The sequence below is a fragment of the Simochromis diagramma genome, unplaced genomic scaffold (assembly GCF_900408965.1).
Source record: "Simochromis diagramma unplaced genomic scaffold, fSimDia1.1 OVJJ01000603.1, whole genome shotgun sequence".
Taxonomy (NCBI): Eukaryota; Metazoa; Chordata; class Actinopteri; order Cichliformes; family Cichlidae; genus Simochromis; species Simochromis diagramma.
Window position 1 is genome coordinate 15,377,687 of NW_024387414.1, and position 15,528 is coordinate 15,393,214.

The window sequence follows — 15,528 nt, forward strand, 5'->3', positions numbered from 1 at the left end:
AAAATAAAGGGCATTAAGGGGATACATTAGTGCACATGGCACGAGTGACACACACATCTGTGAAGGGATTATCAGTGATGAACGATAAATCAGGTTTTGGAACAACATATGCTGCCATCCACGCTTTGTCTTTTTCAGGCAACGCATTGCCAAACCACATTCTGCACATGATTACAAGAGTAAAAGACAGTGGGTGCTGAACCGGCCTGCCTGTCGTTCACCCACTGAAAACGTTTTGGGGATTATGAAATACAAAATGTAACAAAAGCAATTGGCCTCCTCAGCTTCCAGATGCTTAAGTCTTTTGAAATATGTTTCTGAAAGCATGTTAAAATCAGCATTTTTTAAAAATGTCCCAGTTTCAACATCTGATAGGATATGTTGTCTTTTTATTACTAAATATAGTGCATGGCCAGTACATAACATTCCCACTAGTTACCCTCCCATCCTTCACTTTCTCCATCACTCTCAGACACACTAACACACATACACGCACATAGACACATTCAAAGATATTCCACAGCTGTTATCTTAGCAAGACTTTAACTGTGTCATGATGCGACAGTTATTCATTCAGTTCTATAGCAACTAACATATAGAATAATCCATCTAAATCCAGTAAGCAGTACTCGTATAATACTATAGTATTGCATATTTTACGGATTCAAGGAACTTTACACTCAAACAAACATCAAACACTGAAATCAGTTCCAGCATGTTTTACGTTAAACGTTTTACACTGAAGCAGCGAGCTGCATACTTGTGACTGATGGTTTTTTAGACAGCAATGGTTTATTTATATCCCTGTACATCAGCGTAGCTGTGCACACAGCCTTTTCATTTCAAATGCACCTTATTACAAGTTGGCAGAAAACACTTAAATAGTTCCCTAAAACTGTGTGTGTTACTCCCGTTCTCACTGGCTGCTCGCTGACCCACGTTGATTCTCCTGCTCTGGTCGTTCGTCAGCTTGCAACGTGGCGCCGGAATCCCTCTCGTGTTACCGACATCCCGTGGACCAATGGGGGATATTCTGGCAGTGGTTGAGGCTGGGGCCTGAATGAAACGGAGCCTGTGAATGGCTGTACGTAAGGCGGCAGGAAATCCCTGTTTGGTTGCATCCCTTTCATTGGGATAAGGGACAGGATTGCCTAAAACTGTGAGGAGTGTAGGTGTTCATAGAGGACCTGTTTGCGGGCGCAGGTTGCGTTTTGAGGGTGTTTGAACATTGCTGCAACATTGTTGCGCTCCGCCACTGAAGACAGGACAAAAAGTCGGCGTTTAGCGGTCCGGCAGTGAAAGGAGCTACACAGCCGCTTGATCATTGTGTGTTGTGGTGTTGTAGGCCCGTTTTGGAGATCGCTGTGCCCTCTGAGAGAAGTCAGCTTGAACCCCGACTGATGGCCGGCTTCAGCTTCGTGTGCGCTGTGCTCCTCTGCGCCGCTGTGGCGCAGACCAAGCCGACGCTGAGAAAAGAGAGAGTTCATCATGAGCCAGAGCTAAGCAGGCAAGCCCACGAAGACAATAAGAGCTTCCAGTATGACCATGAGGCCTTTCTGGGCAAAGAGGAGGCCAAAACATTTGATCAGCTCACCCCTGAAGAGAGCAAGGACAGGCTCGGGTAAGGAAATGCTACCAGCACTCTGCCACATAAGCTGATTTTTGGTATCTGAAAGTGAAGTTAGTGACAGGCTTGGTGGGATTTCGAAGGACAGGTTGGAGCTTTTGTGTTTGTTTGTTTGTTTGTTTGTTTGTTTTTATTAAATCACACACTCTGCCGCTGAAGCCCGTTTCGTGTAACTGTTCAGACTAAGAACACTAAACATTTAAAAACATGGGAACATGTGCCTGTGAAAGCACTCCTGCTTTATTATGGCACCCATACTGTTTGCACACACTGTACACTTAATAGTCTGCAGAAATCTTAATTACAAATACTCATTAAAGATTCATTTATGGGGGTGAAGTTTAAGGAAAGTTTAATCGCCGAAGTTCTGCATGTAGGTATTCTGTACAAAACTGCAGTGCACGCTCAGTGTGCCACTTGGTTCTGTTGGCAGGATTCTTCAAGTATTAAACGTTTTTTTTTCTTCTACCACTGCTGCAGTGACAAGTTGGCACCATGTGACGCAAGTTAGTCCAGAAAACTCCTGCTTGTTGTCTTGAAAGAGGGAGGACCCCTGTAATATCACAACGTGGCAGCCCAGGTCTAAGAATACACCACAGATGCACTGCAGTTTTTAGCTTTCTAACCTGGGTTTGCCTGCCCCTCCCTCAGAAATCCTTTCTATGAATCCACATTACCTGTAGGAAATTAATTATTTATTAATTATTAATCCAGCCTGTCATTAATCAGTATCTCATTACTAAAGTCTTCGGTCACTCTATATTTTACTTTTATACTTTCCTTCTTACATTTAATTGGTTTTCAAATTTTTTCTTTGGACATCTGGTTTGTTTCCCCCCCTAATTTTTTAGTCCATTCCTTTATTTTCATTTTTATTTTTATTTTTGTCTGTTTGTTTGTTTAATCACTTAACACTAATGTGAATCATTCAAGCGTTAAAAAGCACGAAGTGGACAATCGGTGAACAATAAAAAGGAAGTAGCAGGCCTATAAAGGACTAATTACAGCAGATGAACGGTATCTGAAACCTATGTTCTTAAGAAAAAGGACAAAAATCAACCGAAGACTTGACGCAGGACTAGAGGGTCAGGGTTTGCATTTGCATTTCAGCCGGTGGTGTTGGGGACCTTGTCAAACTTGACAGAATTACTGATGCAGAAAAATACCATTAGGTTTTGATCCACCATCTAATACCATCTGAAAAGCATCCTATCAGCAAGACTTCATTTTTCAGTATAGCAATGATCCCAAACACAATGACAGTGCGGTTAAAGCATACCTGGACTGAAAAACACACATTAACATTATCAGTCATGGACTGGTCTCCCCAGAGCCCGGACTTCAACACTACTGAAGCTGTGTGAGATCATCTTGACAGCGAACGCTACAAAAAGCAGCCAACATCCAAATAAGAGCTTTGACTGTTCTTCAAGAAGCCTGGAGAACTGGCCCTGAAGCCTACTTAAAGAAGAATAAACACTGCCATACCGAATACTGACTTTTAAACTTCTTAAATTGTAAAACCTCAATTTTTGCCTTCTATATTGAATTTCAGCAAATCTCTGCACATTTCAATAAATAAATATTTTCAACCAAAATATAAAGAAATGAGGGGCTGAGTCAATATTTTTGCACAGCACTGTATGTTGCCTATATATGCCTGTAAGATCTAGTTAATATATCACTAATATCGGTCTTTTCCCCTGCCCAACAGAAAAATTGTGGACCGAATAGACAGCGATGCAGACGGCTACATCACCACAGCTGAACTCAAGGCTTGGATAAAGCGCGTCCAGAAGCGTTATGTGTATGAGAATGTAGCTAAGGTGTGGACTGATTATGACCTGAATAAGGACAATAAGATTTCCTGGGATGAGTACAAACAAGCCACATATGGATACTACCTCGGTATGGGCTCACTAGTTCAAGACACATGGTGTATTTTTTTTATTTTTTTTTAGTATTAAAGTATTACATGGCTATTAAACCTGATTCATTTTTTATTCATCTTTTTTTTTTTTCACCCTCTTAGCCAACCCGGAAGAATTTGAAGATGCCACGGACCAGTTCAGCTTCAAGAAGATGCTCCCTCGTGATGAGAGGAGGTTTAAAGCAGCTGATCTGAACAGGGACCTGGCAGCAGACAGAGAAGAGTTCACAGCCTTCCTCCACCCTGAGGAGTTCGAACACATGAAGGATATTGTGGTTCTGGTAAGCCCTTTGTGTTCACATGATCTTTAAGTAAGGAGTACGCACGTCAGACCTGAAAGAAGTGACGTTCCCAAAAGTAAAAGCACGTCTGCCTAATAAGAAATATGATTTAATTCCAAGAGTTTTGAGTTTCTGTTCCATGTGTTTGATCTCGCTACTTAAATAAATGTGCTACATTTGAATAACCTCCTAATGAAATTTTAACTTGGCCCAGAAATGATTGAGTTCCTATATTTTTTTTTTTTGGGAACAGGTCCAGTGGGACAAACCGACCGTCCCATTTAAAACTCAATCTTTAAATATAAATTCGGCTTCGTGGAATGTGGGGTGGCGAATGTTAGCAGTGATGCACTATGCTGCTCTGTTCATAAAATTTGTACTACCCATTTGACAGAGTTAATTATTAATCTCTCATTTTTATGATGTTGCTGAATGTTACCAAAGAACGGTTCAGCCAGGGGTGTCTTCACTGATTGTGGTGAATCTGGCTAGAGCTAACATGATAGTTACACATACATACATGCTGCATTCATACTTTATACTTACAATGAATTTTTCAGAAACACTGATCTTTCTAAAACTATGCAAACGAATGAGTAACTGATGGTACATGCGATCATAGGAAAAACATTAGAAAGGATGTGGCTGTAGGCTAGCGTGAACAATAACTGAAGGAGATTGCTGTGCAGGATCAGGGAGGAACGTGAAGTTGGTAAGCGCCAACTGGAAACCTACACACACTTCACATTTCTACCTTCAAACTGCTTGTGTTGCTGCCATCTACTATTGGCACCAGAGAGCTCCTGCACACTGCAAACGTGGAACAATACCAGTCCTTAAGAATAGTAGATTAAATTTGGCAGACGAGAAATCTTTCATTCTGAAGCGCAACACTTTGCATGAGCATTCACATGTATTTGGCCAAAGAAAACAGAACAGAACCGGTCGTAGTTAAGTCAGAGAGATGTGAATAATCAAGGAGGCATAGTTATTGATTAGGAATTTAGGAAAACTAGTCAGGAAGCAAAGCTTGGATGTATGTGGTGGTGTTTATGTAGGTCTTCATTTCTTCCTTTTAACACACCATTAAGAGAATTTCTGAATTTCAACCTAAAAAGAGTTACGAAAGGGTCAGTTTTAGTGATCTGAAACTGTTTGATGTGAAAGAAAGCTCATATAAAATGCTTTAGTTCATTGCTGAACCCATTATGTTATTTTCCAAGCAAAGACAAGATTTTATAGCAGAACATAGGTTTTAATTATGATACCGATTATACTGCTGTGAATTCTCGTGTCCTTTTTGCATCCTTATAAAACGGAGAACATCTTACCCTTTCAGTGTTTATAAAGATCTACACTGGAGAAAAATCTCTTTTTGCTGACCCTGCACAGGCTATGTGGGTTTAAGACAAAGATTTTCTTTTTTCCTCTTAGTGAACTATTAGAAATTCCTCCATCTGTCCTTCTGCTACTTAGCAGGGCATCCTCCCTGCCCAAAACACTGAACCTAGGAGGCATCCAGGAGTCATCCAAGTCAGATGTAGGAGTAGCAGCTCTAATCTAAGTAACTCCAGAACAGCCAAGCTGCTTGCCCTGTCTGTAAAGGGGACCCCGAACACCCTTTGGAAGAAAATAGTCTCTGCATCATGTATCCAAGATTTCATTCTCTCGGTTGCTACCCAAAGTTCGTGACCATAAGTAAGAGTAGGAACCAAACTGACAGCTTTGCTTTCATGTTCAGACCACTACAGCATCCACATCACTACAAGTGCCACCCCCGCATGAACAAAACCCTGAGATGCTTAAACTCCCTTCCCTTTAATTAACCAGTTAGCCAAATTCACATACTGTCAGATCCAGTATGTTACAGATAAATCTAGTGGAACCAAATGTTTGCTGAAAAGGGTAAATCATTGTTGAGTGCAACTCATCAGCAGTCCTGTATTGTTGTGTCACTCTGCTGGCCCAGCTGTGAGCAGAATCTTATAAATTCACTTTTCCACCCCAGGGCTGCACGTTTCTCTTCTATTACTCAAAGTGAAAGTTCCTCTATAGTTGACGGACCCTTGTGTCTTCCTTTAATGATATTATTAACTCATTCTCTATGCAGGAAACCTTGGAGGACATTGACAGGAACAGTGACGGGCATGTGGATGAGGACGAATATATCGGTGAGTTAATTCAAAAATTGAAAGCAATTGGTAAAAAAATAAAAACCCGTTAGCACTCAAACATCCACTTAGAACCTAACAATATACCACTCAGTGTTTTTAAAACACACACTGACAATTTGAAGCATACCAAGACGAACAGGAATGTGAATAAGGAGCATAATATAATATTTCAACAATTTGCCTCAATCCCCTAATCACTGGAAAAAGTGGATTTTAAAGTGTTGCAGGAGTTTGCAGGAACTTTTCAGCTCTTTTTAGAAATACGAAATATGTACATGTCCTCTTGATAGCATTATGTGTGCACAGTTCTTTAATTATGAATCATTTAGTGTTGATGATTTTTCTATCAGTGCACTGAAATGACAACTCTGCCGAAATAACAGGACACAGTGGATTGTATAAACTGTGATTTAGAACTCCTGATAGCGGCCTTTAAATTAACCATGCCAGATAGGTCTCCAGTCCAGCCAACTAGATGGCTTTACAAAGGGCAAAATTTGGGGATTCGGGGGGGACTTTAAATGTCGTCCCAGTGGAGCTAATATGGTTTTCCGGCCTTATTACTAACAGACACGTCACCCATTGTCTGCCACAACATGGTTAACCCAGAGAACTGTGCTGACAGCAGTGTTTCTAAGTATACTGAAAGGTATGTTCTGCTGGCTCCAAGTTGAAAGAAAAAGTTTGACACCACTACTTGAAATTATTCAAGCACTGTGATGTCACTGCTGACATATGGCTCAGTCTGCTGAGCATAAGTGGTATTCGTTGTAGAGCAGTTGCTATTATCTCTTTCCGGTGCTTTGTAAGCTGTTGACTCTCATCTTGTTGAAAATTCATGATGTTGAATGTACTTTACAAAAAAAGGGAAACAGCCATTGTCACAACACTGGAACAGAGCTGTATAATGTCAGGATGCATAGATTGGCATGTCATTGGCGACAACCTAAATGATCTGGGTTTTTTTTAAACTTCACCTCCACTATAGATGGATGTTAGGGTTCAGAGCTTCAGTGTCATTGGTGTTTGCTTTGGAAAGCTTGCATGTGAAATAGTGTACATTGTGTGTATGCCATTTCTGTAGGAATTTATACCAGGAGTGTATTTAAGGTGTAAATTGTGTGTTCTCTTTAAATGCAAACTAAAAAAATGTCGAAATGTCTTATTCAAATGTTCTTTCATCATTTCTTTGGGTTTCAGCGGACATGTTTGCACATGAGGATGGTGGTCCAGAACCAGAGTGGGTCAAGACTGAGAGGGAACAGTTCTCTGACTTCCGAGACTTGAACAAAGATGGAAAAATGGACCAGGATGAAATCCGTCACTGGATCATGCCACAGGACTATGATCATGCACAGGCGGAGGCCAGACATCTGGTGTACGAGTCTGATCAGGACAAGGTATACTGTTAGAGCTATGTTGATATGATTTCATATCTATTGCTTGTGCCCTTGTGGATGTGAGAGCTTGTCAACACAGGGTTCATTAGAGTCACCGGGTACGAGCTGGAACCTGTCCTAGCCGACAGAGGGCAAAAGTAAGTGTACGATCTGGACGGGCCGCCAGAGTGCAGGCACAGAGACGGCATGCAAACGAGTTAATTTTCTTTATTGGTGTATTTCGTATTTGTGTATTTTCAGTTCACAGCAGAATTCTTCACTTGAGTGTTTTTCTGCTTTCGGGAGAGTGTTTTTGTTTACATTTAAATAAGAGCTTTTTTAATCATCATATTTCACACGTTCTATCTCCCTTATCAGGATCAGATGCTGACTAAAGAGGAGATCCTCGAGAACTGGAACATGTTTGTGGGAAGTCAGGCTACTAACTATGGAGAAGACCTTACCAGGAACCACGACGAGCTCTGAGCTCTCACTGCAGCTTCGTGTGTGTGTGTGTGTGTGTTCGTGCGTGTGTGTGTGTGTGTGTTCGTGTGTGGAGCGCTGGTCTACAAAGACACAATCACACACAGTGACAGTAAGAGTGGGACAGATGTCAGTTTGTTAGACTTCAAACCAACATTGTACCAAATGAGAGGATGCATGAGTGTCGATCCTACCACTAACTCTGTGGGTCTGTTTCAGTCTTCGTATCGATGTTGTGCTTCTGACATTCAGGAGCAAAGCCAGACCCCGTGGACTTACTTTCCAACAATGGTGCCTTCCAGCCGAATCGCCAGATTCATTGCCTCAGAGATTTGTGTAGATAGTCTGTAACAAAACTTGTCAAAGCTTAGTATTGTCAGACATGGGAACAATTTTTGATGCTAATGTGAAACCACAGCTCAGAACGTTTGTTCTGAATTTATTTATTTATTAAATTGCTTCTGAACTTTAGGTTTGAGAGGAATATAGTGTTCTACTAAAGGTCTTTTCCTTTTCAGAAAAACAGACAACACAAATTTAGTTTTTTCGTTTGTTTGTTTACAGTTTTATTGTCCTGATAACTAAAGACTTTTTATATCCTTTAAGTATTTTAAGAATTGTTGATTACTGATGTTTAATGGCATGGTTTTTGCACGCATTTGGTTTTAGTGTAGCCTGTGAAAAAAATGTTTCTCCACATTTAGTTTGAAATGTATTTATTGGTATACGTAAAGCCAGCTGTGTGCTCAGTGTTCACATTTTCACTTTTTGATGTTTCATTTTTAACTTTATCTGTTTATAACTGTCTGATTTTAAGGTCAATTAGGCTAAGGCCTACTGAATATGTAATGGGTGGAAATAAAGTTTCCCTTCCTTGATTTCTCACGAGTAAGTTCTTGCTTACTTTTACCTCACTCCAAAGACTTATTCCTTGTCTTGGCATTGTACCTATCAACCTGGATTATTATTATTATTATTATTATCATTATTATTAGAACAATGTAGTGTGTGTGTGAAAATAAATGTCAGTAAATGATCAGGATACTGTTGCTCAATCCCCCCACACACTCACTCTTACACACACCTTCAAAAAAAAAAAAAAAATCTTTAATGTTGCTATGCGATTCCACACATGTAGAAATGCGTTTTCTTTTTTACTCCATGTTACTTGCACTTTTAATTTGTGTTTGAGTTAAATATGACACGTCTTATTAGAGGCCAGCTATTTCACATTGTTCAGTGTTTGTTCTGAGTTAAAGGGCTTTCAGCAGTGAGTTGAACTTTATTAGTTAGACTTTCCCAATAGAGACTTGGATCTCTTCTGCCATCAGAATGGCCCTAATTCTCCTTCCCGTTCTTAGTTGTGACATCCAGTGTGGTCTGCTGCTGGTGTACCCCATCTGCCTGAAGGTTAGACTTTTCCAATTGGGTATGCTCTTTTGCATACCTTGGTAATAAGTGGTTATTCGGGTTACTGTTCATCAGCTCAAAGCAGTCTGGCCATTCTCCTATGAATCAGATCAGAGGCTCTGATCTGTGGCATCAATAAGGCTTTTTTACTCAGGGGTTTGCCACAGACTGCATATTTGTAAGTGCCAAAATAGCGGCACCAATAACAATGCCACACTTAAAATCACTTAAATAACCACGTTTCCTCATTCTGATACACAGTTTGAACTTCATTTAAGGCAAACCGCAGTTTTAGGTTAACTATGTCTAAATGCAGCACTGTGACACGATGGAACTGACGCCTCACTAGAAGAAGGTCCTGAGTTCAATTCCACCACCTGGCTGGGGTTTCTTTCTGTGTGGAGTTAGGTCTGTTCTCCCCGCGTTTGCATGGATTCCCTCCGGCTACTCCGGCTTCCTCCCACAATCCAAAGACATGCAGTTGGTGAATCTAAATTGCTCATAGATGTGAATGTGAATGCGAATCGTCTCCCTCCCTCTGTGTTAGCCCTGCGCCAGGCTAGTGACCTGTGGTAGCCTCGATAGGCTCCAGCCCTCCCACGACCCTGACAAGGATAAGCAGAAGAGGATTGGTAGAAGTCTAAATGCTTAAATGTATTGGGTTGGGAATTCATATAGCTAATACTACTAGCTAAATTAATAACCTCAAACATAATCCTGGGTTTCTGCAGTTTCTGAATCGTCAACATTTACATTTATTTACAGCATCATCGTCACAACTTAATAAAAATCATTATGCATGTAGAAAACCAGTTAAAATACAAATTTTCCACTGTCAGTGTGACATGGTGTCGTGCTCTCTCTGTGTCCTTGCTACAAATGGTAACAGGTACAGGTGAACACTGGTGTTCATCTGTTTCACTCACTGGACACCAGCCTACATACAACACGTAATACTTTTAAACACACCACTGAGTTTCTCAAAACTTCTTTCCTATTGTGCTGCAATATTTACTTATTTGTCAGTCTTTTTGGGGGGCTTGCCTTCCTAACCTCTGTAAAAAGTCCCTGTGTTTGAATGCTGCCTGTCTTTATAGCTTCACCAATGAAGACAGCTAATCGTCCAGGCAACTCAACTTTTCAAGTCTGGATTCAACTTTTTTATTCGTTGAACATCAGGAACAAGCGCACTATTAACGCTATTAACACTATTAACACTTCTCAGGACTAATTACAGACTTCACACACACACACACACGTGTGCGTGGAAAGCAGACATGGAGTTAAGCTGACTTGCTGTTGCTCCTGGCTGTTGCAGTAAAACTCTCAGATGTAACTGAGAAAGCAGTTCTGCCACCCAGCCTGTCCCCTCTGCTTGCTCATGTGGAACATATGGATATATGTGTGCCAGTTAGCAAGACAAGTCAAGCGGGACCAATGCGATAAAGCTCATTAGGAACAAGGGACAGAGCAATGTATGTGTGGGCTGTTTTATTCCGTTCTAATGAAAGACCTCCTTCTTCTTCACTCTCAAACTAGAAGCCAAAAATGGCTACAAAACTATCCTCCAAATATCCAAGTCATGTTTGATATTTTTACTCTGGTTTGAATTACTTGAGAGCTTTTTTTTTTCAGGTTTAAATAACTTAACAATAAGAATGTTTGTTTTTTGCTTTTTTCCATAAGAATTTGTTGAAATAGGCTAACAAACATGGGCATGGCTCCAGTTGTACAGTCATCCAAGAATACATGAATTTCTTTATCTGTCAAAAAGAAAAAAAACAGGTCCAGCTCTGAGGAAGGTTCAGAGCGGAGGTGTCTGTATTGTCTGCTTCTTCTTTTTTTCTCTGTTAGATAACATAATATTTTCTCTACTGCTTTGCTAAGGAGTGTGGAGTCAGTCTTGCTTCATACATTTGAATAATTGCACTAAGTTACTCAGTGTACTTCCTCCAGATACCATATGAGGGTTGTCATGTGTCAGGGTGCATCTATGTCCTTGAGCCAATGTGTGAGTGAAGGTGGACAAGTATTAGTGGTGCACAGAGATGTAAAAGAACCAAATGTGTGTTTGCATGAATAAGATGGGGGACTGGGGGGGCGTGGACTACCTGCCTAGCGGCCATGTTTAACGGTCTGCTCCTCCTGTTTATGATAGATTCTAGTCATTCACACTGGGGGAGTGTGTGCACATTAATGCCTTCAGACGGCTCTCATATGAGTGTCTGCGTAGATCAGCTCCTCTCCTCTGACAATAATGAGCCCTCTGGGTGAAAACAGGGTGGAGACAGTGGGAGAGGAGGGTCATAAAGTGCAACATATTAATGTCTACAACCTCACCCCCACCCACCCTTCCGATCCAATACAATTTCCAAGTGTCCACCAACAATCTCCTCTTAAAGAGCTTTTTTATAGCACACTTCTATTTCCATATCAGCAATTAACAGCTCCAAAGCCAAAATGACTGCTACAATTAAACAGCCACCATAACGAAGTACGCATAGCATCCAATTCCCCCTTAGCTCCCCTGCTCCTCTCTGACTCACATAATCACGATGCCCTATTTTTCATCCAAGTGTACGCTCCCTCATCTTTGTCTATTATTATGTCCTGTGTTTGTTCCTTCCACCCTGGGGATTTATAGCCCAGGGTGTTGTTTATAATGATCTTTGGGACATCTGACCCATCCCGTTCTGAAGCTTTCATAACAAACTTTATGCCCATTATATAATAACAGGCATAAAGGCGAAAAAAGTCCAACTATTTTTTTCATATATATATGTTACGTGGCTTAATGTGACAGCTCAAACAATATTATATATTAATTTCTGTACTTATTAGGCTAAACATTTGCTGTAAACAAAGATGTTGTTAAAAAGATACATAACATTTAGAATAGTAACATTGTTCTTAAGATTATTTATTGTTTGATACAAGTATCACACCTACTTCCTGGTTACACAAGCTGTGTAGTCGATAGATGTACTAATGAAAAAAAATATACATATATAAAGTGTCCAGTCAACATGAACTTACCTTAGCTTACATTAACTACAGTGAAATGTACCAGGCATTACCACCTACTTGTGAACTTTAAACAAAAGTTTTTTTGTTCAGTTTCTTGCTCACCAGATGAAATTTCCCACAATCACTGTTCTAGAAGAACTCATCAGAAATGGACATTTCACTGAAAGAGCGGATCCCTCCATTTGTCATAATGAACATTAAAACATCCAATCATCCTCAGTCTCACTTAAATCACACAATTAAGTCTTTCCACTATGTAAAACGTTCAGCATGTCTTTATTTGATGGTTTTTTTTGGCCAAAAATAAATAAATAAATAAAGGTATTCAGGATTTTTCCACCAGACTTATTCAGGCTAATATGTACAAAAAGCCTTTATGTGAGGAATTGTTTGTGTGTGAAAACATTTCAAACATCCAGATGACTACAGAAATATATTTTTTCCTTCCTGTCTAGGCTGATTTGAAGGAACTGCCCTCATGCAAAGGCCATTATGTCTGTCATCCAATTCATGTGATTGTATTTAATTGTAAATGTGGGCTAATAAATGTGTTTCTACTTATGGACAATGACTCTTGTATCTTTTCTTTTACCAAAGAGAATTATCCGAGGACTTTACTCCTCCTAGTGGTGGTGAGGATGAATAAGACGTACACCCTGACTTTTTTTTTTTTGTGAACTGCACTTGCGCTCATCTATCACCATGAGTTTTTATGTGCCCATCAACACAGTGTAGATAGGGAATCAGCAATTAATGACTACACAATTAGAGAGAAGGCTTTAAAGAGCAATATATTTCAATTTAGGAACCATAAACTTAGTGAGTTGGTAACTAATTGTAACTGCCTCAGGAGAAATGGGAGCCCTTTGGACTGAGGTCAGGAAGACTCAAAATCAGTTTCAAACAGATTTCAAATGGCTTCTTCAGTCACTCACACATTCTGGCAAGCTGCAGCATATCTCACATGATATACGCTGAGAGGAACTTCTCAAGTTTTAATTAAAAGGCGGGCAAAGTGGCCCGCAGTTGAGTTGTTTTGAAATTCATCACAGTGAGGGTGTAGACAATGCTGTCCCCGTGAGACTTGATATCTTTGGACAAAATGACTCTCTCGCTCCATTTGTCGACATTTTCATCTCTTTCTGTGGGTTTCTCTCCCCATGTCCCAGCATCTGGATACCTTTGGGATGGAGAGGGGAGACAAGGTCTTTCCCATCCCACTGTTCCCCCAGGGGGCATGAGTTGGTTTGTGAGCTTCTAGATCACATGATAGAGACACATCTAATCCTGTTAGAGGTTAATATCTTCCCGTGGCACAGAAGAGACAGCAGGAGGGAGAAATGATGGGAAGATAAAAGATGAAATTTCTGATGAGAACGTGAATACATAAAACGTGCTATCTGCTTCTCCTTGCTGTCCCACATATTGGTTTGTGGTTAGGGTATACGTAAGTGTGTGTTTGTTCCCGTGTCTGTGTACCCTCATGGGATCTTTCCGGCTGCTGCCTGCATGTCTAACAGACTCCTCTCAAGGTGTTTTCCCCTCGCTGTCTTTCTGTATCTGCTCCATCTCTGCTCCCTGAGTGAGAAAGTTTACCCTGTAGGCCCCATCTGAGCTCCAGGCCCCCCAAGGCCTCTGCATTCCCAAAGCTCCTACATACCAGAGCCCCTCAGGCTCCCTGCTTTACTACAGGGAATACCCCCAAGAACCCCTAGACCCCCTCAGACTGTGAAGCAGCAGCTCTGCACCAGAGAGCTAGCCTGAAGGGAGGGGGAGAAAGCTGTCTGGGAATAAAACTAACAGCATGCTTCACTTAACATGTGAACATTACCTGACAGCGCCTCCTGTTGGCACAGCATTGTTTTTGCATGCGGGCCTCCTTGTAACCCTTCTGAGTTGTCTCTCTGGAGGGTTGACCTTGTTAACAATCCCTTGGGGCTCCTAAGAGCCTGTGTGTGCTACATGTGCACTGACCTTTCCAGTTCCTGGAGGTTAAATAACGTCTTTTGGCCCAAAGAAACGCAGCGGGAAATGTATGCTGATGTTGGAAGCACCTGGGACTTCACCGAATGACATACTGAAAAATAAGACCACTCCTTTTTAAACCAACTACAAAAAACAGCTTGTTGTTCCATACAACTAAATCATGAAAAAGATGCACCTTTTCCTTTGCTTTCCTTGTGACAGTGAATTTAAATAACTTTTACTTTTGATAGAAACCTTTTCGGGACATTGCATGTGGTTGTGGAGGCTGTGAAGCTAGCAGGCCTGCTGTCCTACAGATGTCTTGGGCTGTGCCTTACCAGGTGTACGTCACCTGAGATTACCCATGCCGACACCCCTTAAAGGCAAACTGCCAGCAGTACAGCTGAGGGGGCATCTGGTGGCGTGTGCGCGAGCAAGTGTGTGTACGCCTATGTGTGTGTTCATGCATTCAGACTGGGGGTAACATTTGGCAGGATGGGACTGAGTGCATACATTTATTGTGTTGTTTGGGTAATACACATGCCCGCAAAGAAATGCAGAAGATCAGTGTATAGGGCACAGATCTGAGTGAGTGTGATAGTCGTTGGTAGTAAAGACTGAGGACATTTAAAGCATCAGAACCTCATGCTCCGGAAAGCCTTGCCAATATCCAGTAAAGAGTGAACTGAAGTGAGTAAAATGTTCAGCTCTGTCTTTCACTCTGTCCGTCTGATCTTCCAGCAATTCACAACACCCCCGCTGAGAGAGAACAAAGACGAGCCCTTCTTAATCAAAGTGCACTGGATTAAGAAGCAGAAAAAAACATCACAGAGATACTACCTCCCTGCCATTATGGGAATTGGAAAACAACCTGAATCTGCACTTCAAATGAGCCGTCCGTGACCCTGAAGTAGGAGAAAGGCATTTTAATCTTTGTTAATTCGTCAAGTGTAAAAGGGCTGCCGTGAAAAGAGCAGGTACACACTGTACCCTGTTTGGGCTTCTGTTGAATAAATGTCTTCTTTAAACGTACACTGTGCTTTCCATATGCGAGCACACTGATAACAGTTAAAACATACTATGAGCCATGCAACAACACTTTCTGCCCACACTGAGTCATATTTTATTAACACACCCTCTGAAGCTGAATCATCCCATCACCTTTCCTCTAGATTTGCAGATAAGCTGAAAAACACACATTCTATTGAAACCATGTATATTTCACGGACCGAAATATAGTCTGTACTGATAC

General features: G+C 41.1%; 1 protein-coding gene across 1 annotated transcript; it reads left to right on the forward strand.

Moving 5' to 3' along the window:
- Window positions 1–1,105: 1,105 nt before the first annotated feature.
- rcn1 (reticulocalbin 1, EF-hand calcium binding domain) lies at window positions 1,106–8,753 on the forward strand. The gene is made up of 6 exons (XM_040011816.1): window positions 1,106–1,621; window positions 3,342–3,535; window positions 3,660–3,838; window positions 5,949–6,009; window positions 7,213–7,412; window positions 7,770–8,753. The coding sequence occupies exons 1-6, from the start codon at window positions 1,401–1,403 to the stop codon at window positions 7,875–7,877; spliced, it is 963 nt and encodes a 320-aa protein (XP_039867750.1). The 5' UTR covers window positions 1,106–1,400; the 3' UTR covers window positions 7,878–8,753.
- The last annotated feature ends 6,775 nt before the right edge of the window (window positions 8,754–15,528 follow it).